The following is a 20,398-nucleotide window of genomic DNA, read 5'->3' on the forward strand; positions in this document are numbered from 1 at the left end:
ATTCTTCTGGCTTGGGAAGAGTTAAGGGAAAATAATTCAGTAAGAAAAGGATCCTGGGTTTGCCAGAATAATGTAAGAGGAGATAGAATAGTTTGAGATTGGCAGGAACCGTACATGAGAAAATCATTCTGGAATTGCGAGAAAGAAAATAATTCTAAGATGGCAAGAAGAAGATAAAAATCAGTCTAGATTTGAAAGAATAAGATAATAAAGTCACTCAAGAATGGCAAGAAAAAGAGATTCAGTCTGGAGTGGCAAGAAGCCAATTCTAGGATTGCAAGAACAAGATAATTTTAGAATTTCAAGAATAAATTTAATTCTACATTTGAAAGAAGATAAAACAATTCTAGAATTGCAAGAATAAGGTGAAATAGTTTAGAACTGCAAGAATAAGGTAAGAAAATAGTTATGGAATTGTAAGAAAATTCTAGAACTGCAAGAATAAAGTAAAATAGTTATAGAACAAGAATAAGGTAATTCTAGAATTGTAAGGAGGTAAGAAAATAGTTCTAGAATTGCAAAAACAAGGTAAAATGGTTCTGGAATTGTAATAAGAAAATTCTAGAATTGCAAGAACAAATTTATTCTACATTTGAAAGAAGATAAAGGAAAACAACTCTAGAATTGCAAGAATAAGGTGAAATAGTTCTAGAACTGCAAGAATAAGGTAAAATTATGGAATTGTAAGAAAATAATTCTAGAACTGCAAGAATAAAATAGTTCTAGAACAGCAAGAATAAGGTAGGAAAGTAATTCTAGAAGGAGGTAAGAAAATAGTTCTAGAATTGAAAAAAATAAGGTAAAAAGTTGTAGAATTGCAATAAGAAAATTCTAGAATTGCAAGAATAATACATAATTCTCCAAGAATGTAAGAAAACATTCATAGAATTAGAACAATGTAAGAAGACAGTATAAAATAATTCTCCAATTAATTGCAAGTTGCTCGTCCTGCCACACTTTGTGTCCCAGCCCCTCTCCTTGGGGCCAGCTGTGAAATTTGGGGACAATTTCATGCCACATGCCCTGGCGAGGAGAGCTCCTGAGGGGAAAATGCCGTCACCCAGGTGGGTGCTGGGGACCTGCAGGAGGAGGGGAGCTCTCCCTGCCACGGCTCCGCTTTGCGCTGGCAGAAATTGCGCCGATTTTCCTTCCAGAAGCTTCACAAACCTGACAGCTGGCCCCAAGATGAGTCTGGGGACAGCGGTGGCCACCAGCAGCCCCAGCGCGGGGCCGTACTGATACACACAGGTTTGGGGGTGGGTTATTTTTTAGTCTGGGTTAAGATCAATTCTCATTTCTCTAAGTATTTCTTCCCCCAAGGCGGCGGCTTCCACAGAGCCAGATTTAACATCTTGCACAGCTGTGGGTAAAACTCAGGCAACTGAAACACCGTCCAGCTGGGGTAATGCTGCCCGTCACACAGGCAGCGTAAATAAAAAAGACAAATATATAATAATAATAATATAAATAATAAATATATTAAAGGTCGCAAAGCACTCGGATAATGCAAAGTGGCATCAGCACAGCAAAATCAGGCCAATTAAAGAATGATCCAGTCATTCTTGAACGGATTAAAGAACGCAGCGTTCAGGAGTACCAAACCGAGACCCTGCCATCGAGGCTTTTTACCCCCAAACGAGGCGGGTGAGGACAGGTTTGAATTGCAATTAAAAGCATCTCCCGTTAGCGTCCTCAAATTCCAGGCGAGAGCCATTGGTGGGGCTTTAATCCGATGAGACCGAGCCCCGCAGTACTCGGCTCCGCAACGTCGGAGGCGAACATCAAACGGCTCGAACAGCGGGGACCGGAGCGATGCTTCTGTGTCAAGGACACATTTTTTAATGACAGTTTTACGGCTTGACCTTTGCTGACCACAGCTAAGCTTTGCGTAACTCTGCAGGTTTCTCCTAATCACCTGGGTAAAACTGGTGGTTTTCAAGCGCAGCCTTAAAGAATAGCACTCCTTAAAAGAGAGGCTGGTCTCTGCAGCGAAGATAGAAACCACCACACAAACGGCCCTACAGTTCCCCACAAGTACGATAAATGAGGCCAAATAGTGTTTTTTTATGAGAAGAATTTTTGCCCAGTCCCATTTTTTTCTATGAAAAACCCTAGCTGGGTCACCCACGCTCCTGCGCTTGCAATATCAAACAGAACCATGCTCATCTTTTGCCGTCTGCGACAGCGCCTACACCTGCTAATCGGCCTTTTTCCCCCCGAACGAGCTCAACGAGCTGATGAGAAGCAAGAAAGGGGGATCTAAGAAACACCGCGGGCGAGGAAAACGGCTGGAGATTTGTGCTGTGGCTTTCCTGAACTCTGAAGAAGGGCTTTGGCTCCTTCGCCACCTCCTGGCTGCCTCGGCCGAGCGCAGGCACGGAGCGTGGCAGCTGCCCGGGCTGCTCGTCCCTCTGCAGCCAGCGAGCCCCGAACCCCAACTCCCTCACCCAGCACCTCGCTGCCGCTGGGATCAAGCTGCCATCAGAGAATTTCACCCTATGAGACAAATGTTTGCGGCACGGGGAGAGCTTGTTCGTGGGGATTGCAAGACACTGAGAAAATGAAGTTGGCTGGAACAGGTTCCCAAGGCAACTTGGGGGTATTTTACACCCCTCCGACCCCTCTGCTTGGCTGCACGAGACTTCCCTTTTCTTCACCTTTTGTTGAAAACGGCGTTTAGAAAGCTCCTCCGCGTGTCTGACCTCCGTGGAGGTGGCAGGACGTTGCTAGAAGGTGCTCCAGTAGCAACACAACGCCACGCCGGCTGGGGAAGAACCTCTGCGGGCTCCGGCACCCTCCCGCCCTCCACGAGCTGCTGCAGCGTTGGAGGATGAAGGGAAGCCAAGTTCGTTTTGGGGGTGACATTTGCTTCAGAGATAACGGCAGCCCAGTGCGCATGCATGTGGGGTTTAAAAAAAAAAAAACACCCCAGCAAGACGTGCAGAGCTGTCAGCAAACTATTCCCACAGAAAAAGCCCTTTCCCACAGCTGACAGCTCCCTTCCCGTGCCGAGAGAGGTTGTGCTTCTCTTCACATTGGCCTTTAACCCCCCAGCTGATCCCTTCTCCCAGCACAGCTGGCTGCCCTGGGAGGCTTCAGCCACACATCTGCATCTAAAATTCCCGAGGAGTCCCACAGGAGGCCAAATTTCTGCGTCTACTCCCCTCCTCTTAATCACACACTCCACCTAAGAGGTATTTTTCCAAATGAGTAATCTTCAGGCTGCTGCAATCAGGAGATCTCCCTCCCTTTACACCAGCATTACCATATGACTCTTTAAAACCCCCGCGGTTCGCTCTGCAGTGCTTGCCGACGATCGGTGTGGAGGTAAACAGGCACCCTTGCTTCCTCCTTCACAAATTCTCCGTAGATGAAGAGCAACGTATAAGGAATGATTCATCCAAATCTTCCTGTAGTTGCTTAAAAGTTACGGTTTTACAGATGCTGTGTGAAAAGAACACAGTTGAGTTATTTTGACATTCGGAGAAAATGTTAATGACGCTCAGTATTTCTAAAATAAAGGTTCCTCTTCCTCAGGAAGATGCGTCTCTTGGCCTTGTCGGAGCGAAGCCCCTCTGTAGGCATGCTTCAATATTTATTTCTGCTGTGAATGAAACAGATGCTTTTGAAAACGCGGGTGAAGGTTGTGCTCACGCAGGAGATGTTAAGTGATACCTGCAAGCCAGCAGAGTCTCCCCAAGCCTGCTGCTGCCTCTCTGGCTGCTCCTCACACTGTCCCCTGAAGCCCAGTCTAGCTCAGTTCTGCTCTCCATACCTAAAGGTGTCTTGTTTTCCCATTCAAAGTACACGTAATTGCCACAGCGGTGTATTTATCTGTGACCCAAAGAGATGCAAAATGTGCACTTCACTCCCGGGCAGTCAATACTGCTTCAAAAACAGCAGCGTCACGTGCTGCCTCCGAGCCATCACATGTCGCCGGGCCTTTTGTTCCACGCTGTTTCAACACCCCAGCCACCGACCAGCTGACAAGACATGAAATAAGGGTGCGTGGATACTCTCAAGTATTTTGGTATCTTCACCAGGAGAAAGGCCTGGAGCTAATCCCTAGAATACACTGGATGATAAAACTCATTAGAGAAAACACAATTCACGTTGTACATAGAAGGGTTTCAAAATTTAATAAATCGACACGGTGAACAATTTGAGAATCTTTAAAATGTGAGAGTTATGAAACAAAGTTTAGGTCACATATTTGAAAAAAAAAAAAAAAAAAAAAAAGACATTTCTTATATCACAAAGAGATAAAACCAAAAACATTTGCTCTGGTAAAAAACCAGCAATGCTGGTCCCTGCTTGAAGGGAGAATGCTGTAACAAGAACTGTTTAAAAAAGAAGCACCTGGAACGACATGACGGGTTTTGAACAGCTCAACGCTGTAATTTCTCCTCAGAGCAGCCTATCAAGTTGCTCTACAGTAAACAAGTCGGGAAGAGCCCAGTCCAGTGATAAAGCCAACGCAGTCACCTTCCGTGGGCAGAGTTCAGAGCCTCAAGTGTAAGCAAGCAAAGCAGTTTGATACGAGCAAACCTTCCTTCCCCTAGCCAGAAGAAAGCGCTTACCCCACGAGACAAAGACAACTGTCGTGGTACTCTGAACAAAGTCACAGTAACAGGGAAAGGAAAGCAAAATACATTCTAAGGAGGATTCATTCAAGCTAAGCATCGCTTTTTATTCCAACCAGAGAGAGATTCTAGTGGTGGAGGAACAGTCAGGCCACCGGATCGGGCTGACACTGCAAGACTGACATTTGCTCTCTGCAGCAAATGCCCTACGACAGCACGTGCGGGTAACAAGCAGAAAACAATTTCGGGCTCCCCCGTCAGCAGACAGAACTTTAGCAGAGCTTTTGCACCTGATAACAGTCACCCGTTACTCTGCAGGTACCTATCCAGGAACTGGGAGTAGCAGTCTAGAGAACAGAAGTAGGAGATGATGGGTGCTTCCGTACCTCCCATGTTATCCACGAGGACCACGGTGTGAGCGACGTGGTGGAGATTCATGGTCACGGTGATCTGAATGAAGCTGCTCAGACAGGCACTCCCGCACTGGCATGTTTTAGCCACTTCTAGATCTTCACAAAGGTGAGAAGGAAGGAGGTGACAACCATAAGGGATTCTGTTGAACAAGAGGAGTAAGCGTGAATTCACTACAAAATTAACCAAAGTTGCTCAAACGCAGTGACACGCCGTATGCACCCGCTGGAAGAAACGCCTCTCTGAGATCATAAACAAGGCAAATGTGAAATTTTGCCCCTTGCGGTATTGGGCTGGTTAGGAATTAAACGCCACTTTCCAAGAGACTCACTAAAAACATGCAACCACGTTACCGACCCCTAAGTACCAATGACCTGAACTCCAGAAGACCACAAGAACCAGGGAGTTCACACAAATTGTAACAGCCTGTATCGCTGCGATAGAGAATTAGAGAATTAAAAAGATTAGGAATAATGAGACAACTGGGCACATATCTGCTCCTCCCTCACAGTAGCCAGGAAGATCACTGCATTTCATCCTGGACTGACAAAGCACCCACAATTTACTCCTCACTCTCTACCATGAGGAAGTGGTAGTAGTGTAAAAACGCTGTATCCAGAGGAAACAGGAGAAAAAAAAAAAAGAGCCTTTTTTACAGCGGTGCTACACTACAGACGATAAATTAAATGTTCTCTTGATGCACAGCTCCTTCCGTCCACCATGTCAATAATGACATCCAGAGACAGGAACAAGAATTGCTTCTTTTTAAATTTGTAGCAGAGTGGCATTGTGTTTGGGGTACAAAATAATTTCCCTGAAGTACTCTGGCGAGTTAAACTTCAAAGTGTGGGTATCACCAGTGCCCAGCTGTCGCTCCAGACTCACAGGATAGGTCTCACTGACTCATCCCAACTACGCCTACACGTTCCCAATTCTTTCTACATACCATCATTCACATAGCGAAGACTCCTGACGAGGTTTGTTTTTTTTTTCCACCACCTCAATTTAGGACATCCTTTTTTTTTTTTTCCGGTCAGGAAAAGCATAATCACAGCTCTGGTGCTTGCCCAGAATGCCATTATGAAGACTGATTTCCAAACATTTACTTTCGTGTCTTCCCTCCTTCTGCTTTCTTCCTTTCTCCAGGTTTTTACAGCCCATCGTCACTTGTCTTTCTCTCTTTGTTAATTCTCACCTCCAGTGAACGTCAGACAGAATGTCTGTTGCCCACTTGTTAAGACTTTTTTTTCTTTTTCCTCTCTTCCATTTAAGATAATCAAGATCACTCTGACCAATGCTGTCTCCTAATATTATAAATATTCACATAAATGCTATTATAAATAATCACAGCCCCGGGGGTGAGGGGACTGTTTCCTTTGCCCCTTGTCTCACTGAGACTCCCGGAGCAGAAAGCTGTTTTTGCTCTGTGTGCTGCCATTTTCTTAAAGCCTGCTGCACAGGGGCTGGGTTAACAACTAGGTATCCTCAGGTAATGGAACTGAGCACTAAAATCTGACCAGTGTTGAGGGATTATATTCTCTAGGAAAAAAAAACCCCATGCCTTAATGTTTATATCAAAACCACTGCAATATCTATAAAGTTGGGAGACACGTGGAGTTTAATTACTCTCATAAAATCAGCAAGGTCAGAAGTGGTTGAAGATTTGAAGCAGGTTTGGTTGCTCAGCTCATTTCCAGGGCGTGCCCCGCATGCCTGTGGACACCTTCGGCACAGACTTCCGAGCCATTAACCCAGGTTACGGGGCGCTCCCCACCCCCAAGGCAGGAACGGGCACAGAACGTAGCTTAGGAACGCCTCAAGTCTGTCTGTCACCCCCTTTCTGCATCCATGACTCGTTTCCATCTTCTCGCTCCTTTTCCACCCAGAACAGGGTGGGAGGAGCAGCAGCTGGTACCGGCAGGATCACAGGCAGCAGCAGCGTGGGGGAAGGGGAGAAAACTGCTAACAGCAGCCTGGCAAGAATAATATTTACTTGGCGCAATAATAATTTTAAAATTACCTCAGAACTGGGCTTCTCTGTGTAAGCCAGAACACCCTCACTCCAACACCAGAGGCGATCCTAAGTTAGGGAGAAGCTGGCAGCAGGTAAAGCCAACTCCAGCGTGACGCTCGCCCCCCCGAGAAGCCACCTCACGGCACCTTTCTACAGATGAAGGGCAACCATATCGGAAAGCAATTTCCAAGCTAGCGCCCAACAAAAAACATGATCCGTGCCACAAAATCCACTGTAGCGTAAGCTCCCCAATACAGAAGCAGATCAGGGTTGTAGAACTGATTCTCTTTTCCCGTGGCTGAGCAAGAATATTCTGTTACAGTGCCCCCATTTTGTGGGCAAAACCATTTCAGCCTACAGCTTTCTCTAAACGCTTCCACGTCGCCAATCCACTGCATTATCCTCTATAACAAAGGGAAGATTTTACAAGTGGAATTCAAAGCAAGTTCAACTTTATGATTTTTAATAGCTGAAAAAACAGGAAAAAAACAAAAAGTCCAGAAAGTTTAGACCTGACAGGTTTGAAACGGAGTAGGTGTAACGTGTACCCATTGTGCCACCTCTTACCTGTAATTTACGGTTGCTCTTGCAGCACACTCTAATAAAGTCAATGGTATTTTCAGTTGTATGTTGGGAACAAGCGGATTAGGCTGTTCAAAAGGATTTCCAAAGAGATCCAAGTTCTCAAGACAGAGTTTCCTAAAATCACTGGGCAAGAAAGGAAGTTTGTTTCGAGCTGCTGACAGAAAGCGTAGATGATCTAACTGGCCAATCTTGAATGGCAACCTAATCAACTCATTGTCATCGAGCTTTAAATTAACGAGTTCTCGCAGCTGGCAAAACTGAATTGGAAGTGCTTTAATTTTGTTTTGGCTGAGGTCCAAGAATTGAAGAGATTTCTGAAGGGTGGAGTTGCACAGAGCCCCGCTGAACGACTCCAGGTGATTGTCGTGCAAATTCAGCTCCTGAAGACAGATCAGGTCACCGATGGTAGCTGGCAGCTGCTTAATATGATTATGACTTAGGTCCAGTTTTTGGAGTTTCTTCAAACAAAGCATGCGCATGTCGATCCGAGCAAGTTTACAGTACGAGGTTTGGAGATGCTCGAGGGAGTAAGGGAAGTTTTTGGTGAGAGGATAGTCCCTTCTTGAAGTTATGATCATTTTTGTCTTGGGTTTTTCAACTTCCGAGTTCTTCGCTGGTACCAAAGTTGAGAGAGGGAGAGCTCCTATGTCGGTCCCTTGGTGAGCCAGTCTCACAGCTGAAAGGAAATTCTTTAAATTGCTGGCATTTGCCTACAGGAAAACACAAACGCAGAATTTAAAAGTTCATTATTCTTGCGCTCGTTTGTACTAACACTTTCTGAACTATTTTGTACATGTATCAGGAGATACTAACTCAGCAGGGCAATGGAATGGGAAAGGGAAACAACTCGGGCTTGTTAGGTTGACGTGCTGTTTACAGGGTTGTAATTTGAATGCTATTTGAATGAGAAGTTACAACCTCTCTGAATAATCTAGATCAAACACACTGCGTTGCATTGCGCAGAAAAGGAACAAAGCACTGAATTCATGGCTGAAAATCAAGTACAGAGAAAAAGCCTGATGCACTGTGATCTCCCCAACCTGCAACACGATAAAGGGACAGTTTATAAAAACACACAGGGGGAAATCAGACATCTAAAACTTGAGGAAATAATTTCTTAAAGTTGCAAGGAAGGAAAAGGATGGAAGCTGAGGTTAAACATAAAGGAAGGTGGAAAGTTTCAAGGCAGGTTAGTTAAGTGCGTGCTTCTGGTCACACACAGCTCTCTTCGGTTGTGCCAGCAGCAAACAAGAGGATAATTATTTGCAGTCCTTTTGCAGACAACTAATTTTGCTTGAGGTGGGATATAATATAATGGCAATAGGGACAGGGAGTCAGATTAATGGAGTATCAGATGACATGTATTTTAAATAAAGATCGAGAAAGCTGTGATAGATTTGTTGTACTGATATAATTAAGTTTTGTGAACAACAGGGTGACCAAATGTTTCTTCTCTAAATCTTCCAGCAAGTCTCTACTCAAGCTGACAGACACGAAGCTATAAAGTGAATTCTAAAATAAAAAGCACGATGCATCCATACAAGTCATCTCTCATCGCAGGAGAGAGCAAACTTGGAGTTCTGGCATGGCTCAGAGCCGAGAGGTTTGCACTGTTCCCAGCTGTAACTTGCCCGAGCCTACTGACACCCATTTCCGCACCTGAAAGACGATTTTGCTCCTAAATGTATTTGTTTAAACCAAATTCTAGAGGCTCCAGAACTATATTACATAATGTGCTTATTATAAGCACCTAGCACAACAGAGCAATGACCTTGAAGACATCTGGATGCTAATGTGGTGTAAATAAAGACAATAAAGGTTAAACCTCTCTGGCTCCATCACTAACCTGAAATTATTATTTTCCTTAAGCACATCTACTCTCTTAACTCCTCATGCGATACCCTCCAGAGATGGGGAAGTTGTACATCAAAAACCTTCCTATCCAAGACCACCAACATTCATTATCTCAGCCAATCTAACTAAATCATTTATCTACAGAACTCCCCCAAACTACAGGCAGATTTGTCATGTTTCCAAGGATAATAGCTGACTAAATTTGGAAGTAAGGAGAAAGAGTCCTCCAGATCTGTAAAGACCAGGTAAATTCCCTACCTATACATTAGAATTAAGTTAAAAGCAGTATTTCTTTGATCTCAAAGCACGAGGCACATGCTGTTTCTTGTAGCCAAAAGCTCTAGGTTGTTAAGAATAGGTTTATGGGCTGTTCACGTGATTTCAAAATAATAGTACTTTGTGTTCTGGATCCTTGAGACAAATTTCCTCCACAATACCTTTGTAAAGGCTATGTACCATCTGTAAACCTTGTTGTTGGGAAACCTTGAGTATGCTGAGAAAAATACTAAGACATATCTAAGAAAAAGAGGAAAGAATTAGTCGGAAGGGCTCAGGACACAATTTTCTGCCCCGAGTCTGAAGTCTCAACCACAGAAAAGATGTTGGGAAAAGAGGTTAATCTGTGTGGATGCCTTACAAGACTTGTTTCAGAGCTAAATGAACGATGACAAGGCAATTGGAGATCACATGGATTTCAGACCTTGCATGCACTGCAGCAGGCACAGGCTTGCTGAAAGAAAAAAAAAAAAAAAACAAACCCAGTGAGTTTATTATTTTTGCTCCAGGGTTGAATGCTCCACACTGCCTGGCAAGTACAAAGAGTGGGGTTTTGCATGGTACTTGCGTGCAATGGGTATGGTCGTACCTGGGGAATCTCTTTTCCACAAAGCTTTTGTCCATCTTTGAAAGTTAAGAACTTTCTGTCATGAAATTATGAAAGACTAGCGGAAACACTACAGAAAAATTATCAGTCGCCTTAAACTGGGTTTCTGGATTCGGAGCATTTAAGAGGAATCTATAGTATTGCTGGCTTTGGAAGAATTTAGTGGATGTGTTCCTGGAACTTGACAGTATGAGGGAGAGCCTTACGCTAAAAACAGGGAGCGAGGATGTAGCCTCCATGGAGCAACTCTGGTCATTATTCTAAGTCCCGTTTCATTAGATTCAGCTGAGACTTTCTTTTCAGTCTAACAACATCGTGGACTATCTTCTCATACCGAAAAAGAGATGTAATTCTTAACTAAATTACTGCACTGGAAGAACATCTGCCACACAGTTTCTGTACAGGCCCTATAAATGGTCTAAATCAGATCTTGTACCACTAAGACACAGACCTTTACTCTCTAATTTTATACTACTAGTAGATCCTCTTACACCAGGCCTGCTTTTGTACCTTTGTCCCAAGATAAAACTTTCTGACTTCTCACACTTCAGCAGAAATGTTCAGAGTAAAGGACGTAGAACAAGAAGATATTCTGGATCTAACGCAACATGCGTGAGTTTTCTTTTTTGCAAGATACGTAACACATTTGTTTCTCATAAGAAAAACTTAATTTACTTGGATTTGGACACACGCTGTTGTTTTTCTATTCAGCCCTGCAAGGCAAACTGCTCTCTCCATCAATTAAGGCTGCTTTTCTTACCACCACAGCCTTCAATCTTGCACAGACAAGATATTTCCAGATCACAACAGCACTGTGCCACATTCTGCAAAATCTTGGGTAACACAACTATATTCAGGCTTATATTCAGTTATTGGTCTTATTCCCAATAAAATTAGTGCTTTTTCTTTCTTGCTGGGTCACGTTTGTTTTCTTTTCAGTAAGTCAGTTGTTTTTATTTGCACATCCTAACCCTAAGGTTTTAGAAAAGCTGTCCTGCTTTCCTCTTCTACAAGGCTACAAAAGATTACTGGAACAGGCATGGAAAAAACCCTTAAAAACACAAAAATTGAACATTAATATGTGATTTTTTTGGGGGTGAGTTTACCATTATTAAAAACACATATCCTATGAACTGTAAATAAACAGATTGGCGAGTCCTACCATCAGCTAAGCATTAAGGTGAGATGGTGACTGTACTGCTGATCCATGCCATGTGTCTCCAGCTTTGAAAACCACAGTGAGCACACTGCTTGTCCACTAAGACAAGAGTATTCTCCCTTTTTTTTCCACTAGAAAGACCGTAAGCATTAACTGTTTCATAGAATTTATGGCCGAAGAGCAAGATGTTGTATCAGAGAGATGAAAAAAGTGATTTCTCTCTAAACAAGTGAGAAAGAACAACTGAAAAATGGACTTTTCTGCTCTTGCTGTTTCTCCAGAGGTAGCAGAAGAAAGAGAACCAGAGCACAGCCCAGGAAAGAAACTGGGCCCAACCTTCCTAGCACAAAATGAGTGAGCTCCCTTGTGTTTCCCTTTTTGCTGCAGCCTGTTGAGGACATACAAAGCCAAGTGCCTTCATGCTGCCTCGTTTACATCTCCTGTGCCGAAGCTCTGGGAGGTCAAAGAAAACTATTAAGCCAAGCCTTAGTCGCTGTGTGGCCTTTGTCGGACGGACCCCAAGCAGACCGCCTGGGGACCCACCGAGGCCTGTCCGGCACGGCCGCAGCGCAGACCCCGGCGAGCCACCCTGCCGCCTCCACACGCCGCTCGGTTTGGAGCACGGGCACAGCACCGATTCCTCATCGGTGCCCCGGGCCGCCAGCCACGGCCCCCGCACCCACCTTGCTGAGGCAGACGTCCACGGCGGGCTCCCGGAGGCGGACGGTGGCCTTGCCCTCCTCCACGAACCGGGTGAAGAACCGCTCGATATTCTCTTGCACCTACGGAGGCATAGCGGGCGCTCAGCAGCCGCGGTGGAACGAGGGGACCCGCCCCGGTCCGTCCCGTCCCGTCCCATTCCATCCCCTTCCCCCCACCGGCGCCTCCGTCCCCACCTTGTAGCGAACACCAACCCGGTCCCGCGCCGTGCACACCATGAGGTAAACCCCGCCGCCCCGCGTCCGTCCGGGCGGGCGGCCGAGCGAGAGGAGCGCCCTGGTGCCGCGGCCGCGGCCCCGCAGCCCGCAGGTGGGCAGGAGCCGGCTGACCACTTCCACCTCGCACTGCAGTCGCATCGCCGCCGCCGCCGACCAACGGGCCCCCTCAGGGGCGGGCGGCAGGCGCGGCGCCGCCCGGGGGGCCTCCCGCGCTCTCCGCGCACAGGCGTCCGCCGCGATGCCTGTTTCCCGTCAGCACGGTCGCCGACACGTCGCGATGCCTGGATGTCGTGAGCCCGGCTGCCGACCCGCTGCCGACGGACAGAGGGTGCGGGGCTGCCCGGCGGAAGGGCTGGCAGGGCGGGAAGTGGGGGGGACGGCGGTACCGGCAGCCGCGGGCAGCACGAGCGAGGGGCCCTCAGCGCGGGGCTGTGCGGCGGCGCCCCCTGGAGGAGGCGGCCGGCTCGGCTCGGCGGGAAGGGTTGAGGGCGGCGGCGGCGGGTGTGAGGGAAAAACTGGGGGGTTTAGTCTGGAGAAGAGGAGGCTGAGGGGAGACCTCATGGCCCTCTACAACTCCCTGAAAGGAGGGTGCAGAGAGGGGGGATGAGTCTCTTGAGCCAAGGAACCAGCGCCAGGACAAGAGGGAATGGCCTCAAGCTGCGCCAGGGCAGGGTCAGACTGGCTCTTAGGAAGTATTTCTTTGCAGAAGGGGTTGTTGGGCGTTGGAATGGGCTGCCCAGGGCAGGGGGGGAGTCCCCATCCCTGGAGGGGTTGAAGAGTCGGGTTGACCCAGCGCTGAGGGATCTGGTGGAGTTGGGAACGGTCAGTGTGAGGTTCATGGTTGGACTGGAGGATCTTCAAGATCTTTTCCAACCGAGATGATTCTGGGATTCTGTGACAGGGAGGGAACTGAGGGAATGCCGGGTGTGAGGGGACAGGGAGGAGCTGAGGTGCCGAAGTGCTAAGGCTTGGACAACAGGCCCAAGCCAGAGTTGACCTATAGATGAATCCTGTATATTTTATAACTGATAACCATTGTGCTAGTAGGTATTGTGCTAGGTTATAACAAACCACCTGTGCTGATGTAAAAAGTGCTAAAGTGTTGAAGTATTGAAGCCTGAACAACAGGCCCTGAGCCAAAGCTGCTAGCTTAGCGTGTAGTCATTAGTGAAATATGTATGCTCATTAATGAAAGATGTATCTTAGATATCATAAAACATGTCTATCCTGAATATATCTTTATCCTTCTTTGTATAGGGACAAGTTAACAAGGCCATGGAGCCAGCTGTCTGGCCTTGTGACCAGATGTGTGACCTTGCTCATAAATAAATTAGATAAGCAGGGAGAGTCCCTTAGCTTCCTCCTTGAGCCCTGTCCAGGCTCTGGGGGAATCCAACAGGAGGATGAAAGCAGATGTTTCCGCTCAAAACAAAGGTGCCAGTTATTCTGGCTTGCTGATTTTTGGTATATAAGGCTGGACCCGCTCACAGCGACTTTGGAAGCCTCACCTACGGGTGGACGCACCGCGTAGGACTTCCCAATGCCGGGACAGGCTCTCCAAATCCTCGCTGCAACCGGGGCTGCCCAGCGCCTGCGGGTCTGGATGATGGTGACGGGTGCAAGTGGTGATGGGTCTTTCTTAACCACTATTCTCTCTCTCCTGTAGTAATGATTTGATGCATTACCCTGTATTTTCCTATTTGTTTGCTTTAAGTGCATTATTCTGTCTTACTGCATGTATTCTGTATTCTGTTACATTATTTAGTTATCCCCAGTAAAATATGCCTACTCTTTTCACTCTGGTGTCTGAGTTTAATTGATATCCTTAATCAGCAAAACAGGGGCCAGTGGGTATGAGGAACACAACACGGGGCAGGTGCGGTGCCCAGCCTTGGTGGTGGGACATGGCTGCTCACCGGGACAATTTCTTTCACCGGCAAATCTTTTGGGCAATTTCTACAATTGTGATACGTAACAGCAGAATACAAGTTTTACAAGAAACGTTTCTGCGTGTTCATTTGCAAAGGTGCCAGCGCTCCCTGCAAGCTCTGCCCAGGGCAGTGACAACCTGTGACAGAGCGTCACCTCCATGATGGTCCCCTGTCCCCAGCGTGGCGGGGCTGGGTTGGCTGAAGGGTGGGTTTGCTGCTAGGAGAGGCTCAGGTAACCCCCCAGAAACAACAGTTGTGGGCGCTCAGAAACCAAGTTTGGGTAAAAAGCCACGTTTGTGGTTACCATTTGGTTGATTTAGATGCCAGTGCCACCCTTTGTCCTCCAGCCACTCTGATAACAGCTCAGACTGTCTGAACAACAGGAAAACCTTATGAAAAGCCTTATGAAAAACTCATTACCAAAACAACGGGGAAATTCAATCAAGTAAAAGATTTTAAAAATTAAAACATTCACAATCTGAAAGTGGATTGGTAGAGATAGGGCAGGTTGGGAATCTCCAAGAGTGGAATTTCAGCACCTGGGAAGAGTTACTTTATGTTTGAGTGCAGCAGAAATGGGAATAATACTGAATTTACAGAACTCGTGGCTCGGAGGTGTGAGCCGGGTGGAAACCGGCCCCTCTGTGCGTGCAGCCGGGGCCGTTCGCTGAGGGGACGTGGTGGGTGAGATGTGGGTGTCCTCGCCCGGTCAGTTTTCACTATGTTATTGGATTAGGGGAAAAAAGAAAAAAAACCCCTTTCAGTATTGGTTTTCTATGTTTCTTTTTAAAGGATGGGATTTCGGCTGTACAGTTTTTTTCTGTAAAATCAGTGGGTTTTTTGGTCTGAGATCGGAGCATGCGCACCCAGCGCGGGTGTCGGCGGCCGGCAGCAGGGGGCGGTGCGGGGCGGGCAGCGGCTTGGCGGGCCGGTAGGGGTCGGTGCGGCGGGCAGGGGCTGCGGGGGGCCCGGTGGGGCCCAAAAGGCGGGTGCGGGGTGGCGGGGGGGCGGCCGGGGCAAAAGGAGCCCGCGTCTCTCTGTGTTGCCCAGGCTACGCTGCAGTGGCTATTCACAGGCGCGATCCCGCTACTGACCGGCACGGGAGCTTTGACCTGCTCCGTCTCCGACCTGGGCCGGTTCACCCCTCCTTAGACAACCTGGTGTCCCCCGGCTCCCCGGGAGTCACCATATTGATGCCGGCCTTAGCGCGGACGCCCGCTCGGCATAGCGCACTGCAGCCCAGAACTCCTGGGCTCAAGCGATCCGGCGGGCTCAGCCTCCCGAGTAGCTGGGACTACAGGCACGCGCCACCACGCCCGGCGCTGGGCAGCGCGCGCTGCCGCCTCTACACCCCCTTCCCGCCTGACGTCACGCCGCGGGGGGGGGGAGGGGGCTGCTCTGCGCATGCGCTTTGTGGGGGTGTCGCGCGGTGCGTGCCGGGATGCGGCGCGGCGTTGATTAGCGCCTGCGCGCGCCGCCATCTTCCTCTCGCAGCTTAGACGCGCGGCCAGCAGCATGGGGCACCAGCAGCTCTACTGGAGCCACCCAAGGAAGTTCGGGCAGGGCTCCCGCTCCTGGTCAGTGAGCGCCGCGGTGGCTGTCGGCTCCCCTGGGCCGCGGCAGCCGTCTCGTTCCATCTCCCCTTTTCCCTCTACCCCACGCCGCCATTACCCGGCCTGACCGGCCTTGCTTTCTTCTTCCCTTACAGCCGCGTGTGCTCCAACCGCCACGGCCTCATTCGCAAGTACGGTCTGAATATGTGCCGGCAGTGCTTCCGCCAGTACGCCAAGGACATCGGCTTTATTAAGGTAAGCGCTGGCACCGTGCGGGAGGGGCGGGTGTGCCGTTTCACGCTGTCAACTCCCGCCTTCTTTGCTCTCTTGCAGCTGGACTGAGCGCCGGGAGGATGAGGCTGTCGCCAGAAGCTCCTGGGACTTCCCTGGGCCTTCCTGACACATCTGCAGTACCTCGGCGCGGCCCTACTCAATAAATAGTTTCACTGCCCGACTGATGTGCGTGCATTTGCCTTTTGTAAAGGTTCTAATGGCTACGGGGCTTTCACTGCTTTAATGTTTTTCCTAGAGGGGTGGGTGCTGCACTAGGGACAGGCTCTAATGTGCCTGCCCTGCTGTCCTTAGGTTTGCAAAGAGAGCAGTAAAATGGTCTGTTTAAAATGGCTGGTAGGTGAACAGCCAGGCAGTCTGCTGGGGTGCAGCTGCCAGTAATGCCGGAGTGGCTTGGGTTGGATACTGGCAAACTGCTCTTGCTAACATAGGAAAAAAAAATGGTGATGTTGCAGCCTGTTTGTGGTGCAGAGCTGTACCTCAAATGTTGTGCTGAAGTTTCCCTGGCTTGTACTTAACCAAGTAATAAGCAATAGGACAAGAGGGAATGGCCTCAAGCTGCGCCAGGGCAGGGTCAGACTGGCTCTTAGGAAGTATTTCTTTGCAGAAGGGGTTGTTGGGCGTTGGAATGGGCTGCCCAGGGCAGGGGGGGAGTCCCCATCCCTGGAGGGGTTGAAGAGTCGGGTTGACCCAGTGCTGAGGGATCTGGTGGAGTTGAGAACGTTCAGTGTGAGGTTCATGGTTGGACTGGAGGATCTTTCAAGGGCTTTTCCAACCGAGATGATTCTGTGAGGTCTTCAGGGTGTGGGAAGTTGCAGCTGATATCAAAACAAGGCAGGGTAAAGGCATCCTGAGCCAGTGGCAGCCTTTGGGCAGGGCAGGTGTTGGCCTGTGTGATGTGCTGGGTAGTGAAAACTATTTGTGAGTGAACTGATGCGGTTGGAGCCACACAGCCCTTCCACTTAATTAGTTTCTGAGGTCTCCAGCCACTTGAAGGCTGTGGTGTGATAGAACTGCAGAGAGCTGGGTAAAGAAACACTTGTCAAGGGTGCTAAAGGCCTGGACTTAAGTTTTCCAATTCCCTCTGAGGGGGTTGAAGGTGTCAGGCTGCTGTCCCGCTGTCCAGGCTGCTTTTGAAGTGTCTCTGCTGAAGCTGCGCTGTGTGAGGTGACTGACCAGCTGAATGTTTTGATCGTGCCCAGAATGGCTGATCCCTTCTAGCTGACCGCTTGGCGTCTAGTTTGGGAATCCCCACTGCCTGCTTTTTTTTTTTCTTGTTCTGCTGGTGGTTGAGACTGAACGAGATGGGGTGGTGAGGAGGGAACGGAGTGTTTCTCCAGTGTGGTGGCAAAGGGCTCTGTCCCCTCATCCTTGTCCTTGGCGAGTGCCTCGCTGAGCCGAAGCGCAGCTGTCCCTTCCTGTCACGGAGCCTGTTCTGGTTTCTGTGGTGATGGAAGCAGAGATTTAATGGGTCCTGTGGGCACGAGCTCAGCGCCAAGCTTCCAGAATCAGGCAGGTGTCCCTGACCTGCCAGCTTTTGGCCATCAGTAATGTCAAAACTTGTTGTGGGGACGTGCAGGTGCGGAGCAGGGGTTTGAGGGGTGTTTGCAGCAAAAGCTGAAGGTGGAGGTAACACTGCTGCACGGAGCTCAGCGAGCTGTTTTTTCTCCAGCTGGCTGGATAAACTTGTGCTGAGCTGTGTGCTGCTGGGGTCAGTTGGTGACAGCAGGTTAGGAATGATCTGAGATTAATGGAATTGGGAAAAATATTTGGGAAGTTAACACAAAACAGATGTGAAAATGTGAGTTAAAGCTGCAAGCTGGGTTAGTGCCTACATCCTCTGCCCAGGCAGTGGGAGTGGGGACAGGGATGCTGCCCTGTTGTGTAGGGATGGGGTCGGGAAGGCCAAGGCGTGGCTGGAGCTGAGCTTGGGAAGGGATGCAAAGAATAATCAGAAGGGTTTCTACAGCTGTATCAGGCAGAAAAATAAGGTTTTTTTAAGTAGATTTAGACTAGATGGAAGAATTTTTTTTATGCTGAGGGTGGTGAAACACTGGCGTGGGTTGCCCAGAGTGGTGGTAGATGCCCCCTCCCTGGAGACATTCAAGGCCGGGTTGGATGGGGCTTTGAGCAACCTGGTCTGATTGAAGATGTCCCTGCTCATCGCAGGGGGGTTGGACTAGGTGGTCTTTAAAGGTCTCATTAAACCCAAGCTAATCTATGATTGGGGGAAAACAGGGTGTTATCATCCTAAGAGCTGCTGCTGTGGCTTCATTGCAAGGGGGCTAAACCCACAGCCAACTGTGGGGAAGGAACAGCAAATCCTGGGATACTGAAGACCAATTCATAGTTAAAGCCTGATACAAAAATTAAACGATAACTGTATGGGGGTGTCTCGTTTGGAGGATTTCCATCTTCCCTTCGCCTTGAGGCAGTGACATTTGAGCAGATTTCTGCAAGGGTTTCTACATGAAGAATGCACCAGTTCTCAAAATGCCACGCAGGCCGTGGTGTGTGAAAGTGCTGACCAGCCGTGGGGTGCCTGCTGTCGCCTGGGAGGGTGGCGGTTCCTTCTGACTGCTCCTGCGACCAAAGGCAGCCTTGTGTGGCACGCAGGGATGCAGATTTGGGGTCACTTGGGGAGCTCTGGCCTGGTGCTGATGGGGAAGGTCAGCCTTGCTGCAGCTGGAGGATGCTGCTGGTCCTGTCATACTCTTTGAATGAGAAATGGTTAAATCCCTGGTTTCTAGCTGGAAACTTCAGTGTAAAGGTGAGCTGCTATGCTGAATAAATGAAGAGGAAAAAAAAAGATTTAGTTGTTCTGGTGATTTTTTTTTTTTCAGATATCTACTGATATACAGACTTGAATCCTGTGGGGTGCATTTGCTTGGCTTCTGTGTGATTCTGAAAAATCAGAAAACGCTAATCATTTTTCTACCAATTACTGAATTTCTTATGTTAGGGGGATTCTCGCTGGGGAAGAGTAAGTTTTTTTGTTCTTAAGTATTATTTTAACACGTTAACTATCAGATTTGTTCTTTGTCAAGGAAATGAGTAAACTGGTCAGCTTTGCTGCTGACTGCTCCCAATCCTGAGCAGAGAATGGGGAGCTGTGGTGCAACTGGTTTCTCAGCAGCTGATGTGACTTGCCACGAATGCTGCTGGGGAGCCGCAGAGGCCGAGGAGCTGATAGCAGTCGGTGAAGCTGTTGCTTGGGCTGTACGGACAAGGATAGTTGGGCAGAAGCATGAAATGCAAGGCGTGGATGTGACACCAGCTTTGTTTTGGAGAGCTTTGAGCTTATCCTCTGGCGAGGAGGGTGTGATCCACACACTGGGGATGTGCAGTGCCTCTGCCTGCACGGGGAGGAGTTGTGAGTGCGTTAATAACCTCGCTGTGTCCAGAGAAGAAAATTCTCTCCGTGTGCTGAGCTGTGCTGTCCAGGGCTGTGTCTTGACATCAAGGAGAAGTCGGATGACTTGCACCAAGGGTTTATGTTAACTGTGACTGCCAACGCCTGAACCAGATAACCAGTCCTGCCTCTTCTTGCTATGAGAGATGCTTCTCGTTTTTCCTCCACACTTTGTTCATACAGCTCTTAATAACCGACGTAATCTAAAATTTCAGTAAAATACAAAAATCAGTAAAGATGCAGGACGGGAGGGGAGGGTCTTTGCAGTTCCCACTGCTGCAGTCCGCACAGAGCTGCATTCGCTTTCCCTCCTGCTATTTATTAGAGGCACCCAGACGTGCTTGTGGTGCTTCCCAGTGGGAAATGTCTGCGTGTTCCTGTCCCCACCAACGTGTTGGTGACAGGAGCGATTCGTGGAAACAGACTCTACAACTCAGAGTTATAAAGCAGGTATGTTTACTCCGGCACCAGGGTGCAAGGGGATTTCTCCACAAAGCTTGCATGCCCCAGCACATTTTACCAAAAACTTATTGAATGTGGATATACATATTCATTGGATTACAGAATACAAATATCCATATGCATAAGTAAGGCTGGGTTAGTTCAAAAGGCTGGTGTCAGCAGTTTGATATCTTTACACCTGCGTGTTGTCGCCGGGGGTCTTTTGGAGGAAGACTCACAGTCTTTCTCACCTTGTACTTTTCCTTGGAGCATGCGCAGATTCTCTTAGCCAATTTCTTGAATAACATGAGTGGTTCCCGCTGGTTTACCACCTCTAGTTTAT

The 20,398-nt window shown here is 48.3% G+C and overlaps 2 protein-coding genes across 4 annotated transcripts; one reads left to right on the forward strand and one right to left on the reverse strand.

Annotated features, from left to right (window-relative positions):
* Positions 1 to 917: 917 nt before the first annotated feature.
* Positions 918 to 12,620, reverse strand: LRR1 (leucine rich repeat protein 1). Of its 3 annotated transcripts, none has more exons than XM_074821196.1 (5): positions 12,386 to 12,620; positions 12,173 to 12,271; positions 7,576 to 8,303; positions 4,970 to 5,136; positions 918 to 3,444 (listed from the first exon to the last, which is right to left on the reverse strand). In XM_074821196.1, the coding sequence occupies exons 1-5, from the start codon at positions 12,563 to 12,565 to the stop codon at positions 3,428 to 3,430; spliced, it is 1,191 nt and encodes a 396-aa protein (XP_074677297.1). In that variant the 5' UTR covers positions 12,566 to 12,620; the 3' UTR covers positions 918 to 3,427. The 3 variants fall into 3 exon arrangements, with proteins under 3 accessions (XP_074677297.1, XP_074677298.1, XP_074677296.1); XM_074821197.1 differs by lacking the exon at positions 918 to 3,444 and adding an exon at positions 3,453 to 4,075; XM_074821195.1 differs by lacking the exon at positions 918 to 3,444 and having other exon boundaries at positions 4,654 to 5,136.
* A 3,171-nt stretch (positions 12,621 to 15,791) lies between these two features.
* Positions 15,792 to 16,365, forward strand: RPS29 (ribosomal protein S29). The gene is made up of 3 exons (XM_074821630.1): positions 15,792 to 15,935; positions 16,067 to 16,166; positions 16,245 to 16,365. The coding sequence occupies exons 1-3, from the start codon at positions 15,874 to 15,876 to the stop codon at positions 16,251 to 16,253; spliced, it is 171 nt and encodes a 56-aa protein (XP_074677731.1). The 5' UTR covers positions 15,792 to 15,873; the 3' UTR covers positions 16,254 to 16,365.
* The last annotated feature ends 4,033 nt before the right edge of the window (positions 16,366 to 20,398 follow it).

The sequence above is a fragment of the Strix aluco genome, chromosome 4, assembly GCF_031877795.1.
Source record: "Strix aluco isolate bStrAlu1 chromosome 4, bStrAlu1.hap1, whole genome shotgun sequence".
In the NCBI taxonomy this organism is placed as follows: Eukaryota; Metazoa; Chordata; class Aves; order Strigiformes; family Strigidae; genus Strix; species Strix aluco.

What these genes read in the sequence shown, in the direction of transcription:
- LRR1 (XM_074821195.1), bottom strand. Translation starts at nt 12,565, where the DNA reads ATGCGACTGCAGTGCGAGGTGGAAGTGGTCAGCCGGCTCCTGCCCACC. An exon ending in TGGACGTCTGCCTCAGCAAG is followed by an intron (nt 8,304 to 12,172) that starts GTGGGTGCGGGG and finishes GTTTTCCTGTAG; the next exon opens with GCAAATGCCAGCAATTTAAA. An exon ending in AGAGCAACCGTAAATTACAG is followed by an intron (nt 5,137 to 7,575) that starts GTAAGAGGTGGC and finishes CTTGTTCAACAG; the next exon opens with AATCCCTTATGGTTGTCACC.
- RPS29 (XM_074821630.1), top strand. Translation starts at nt 15,874, where the DNA reads ATGGGGCACCAGCAGCTCTACTGGAGCCACCCAAGGAAGTTCGGGCAG. An exon ending in GGGCAGGGCTCCCGCTCCTG is followed by an intron (nt 15,936 to 16,066) that starts GTCAGTGAGCGC and finishes CTTCCCTTACAG; the next exon opens with CCGCGTGTGCTCCAACCGCC.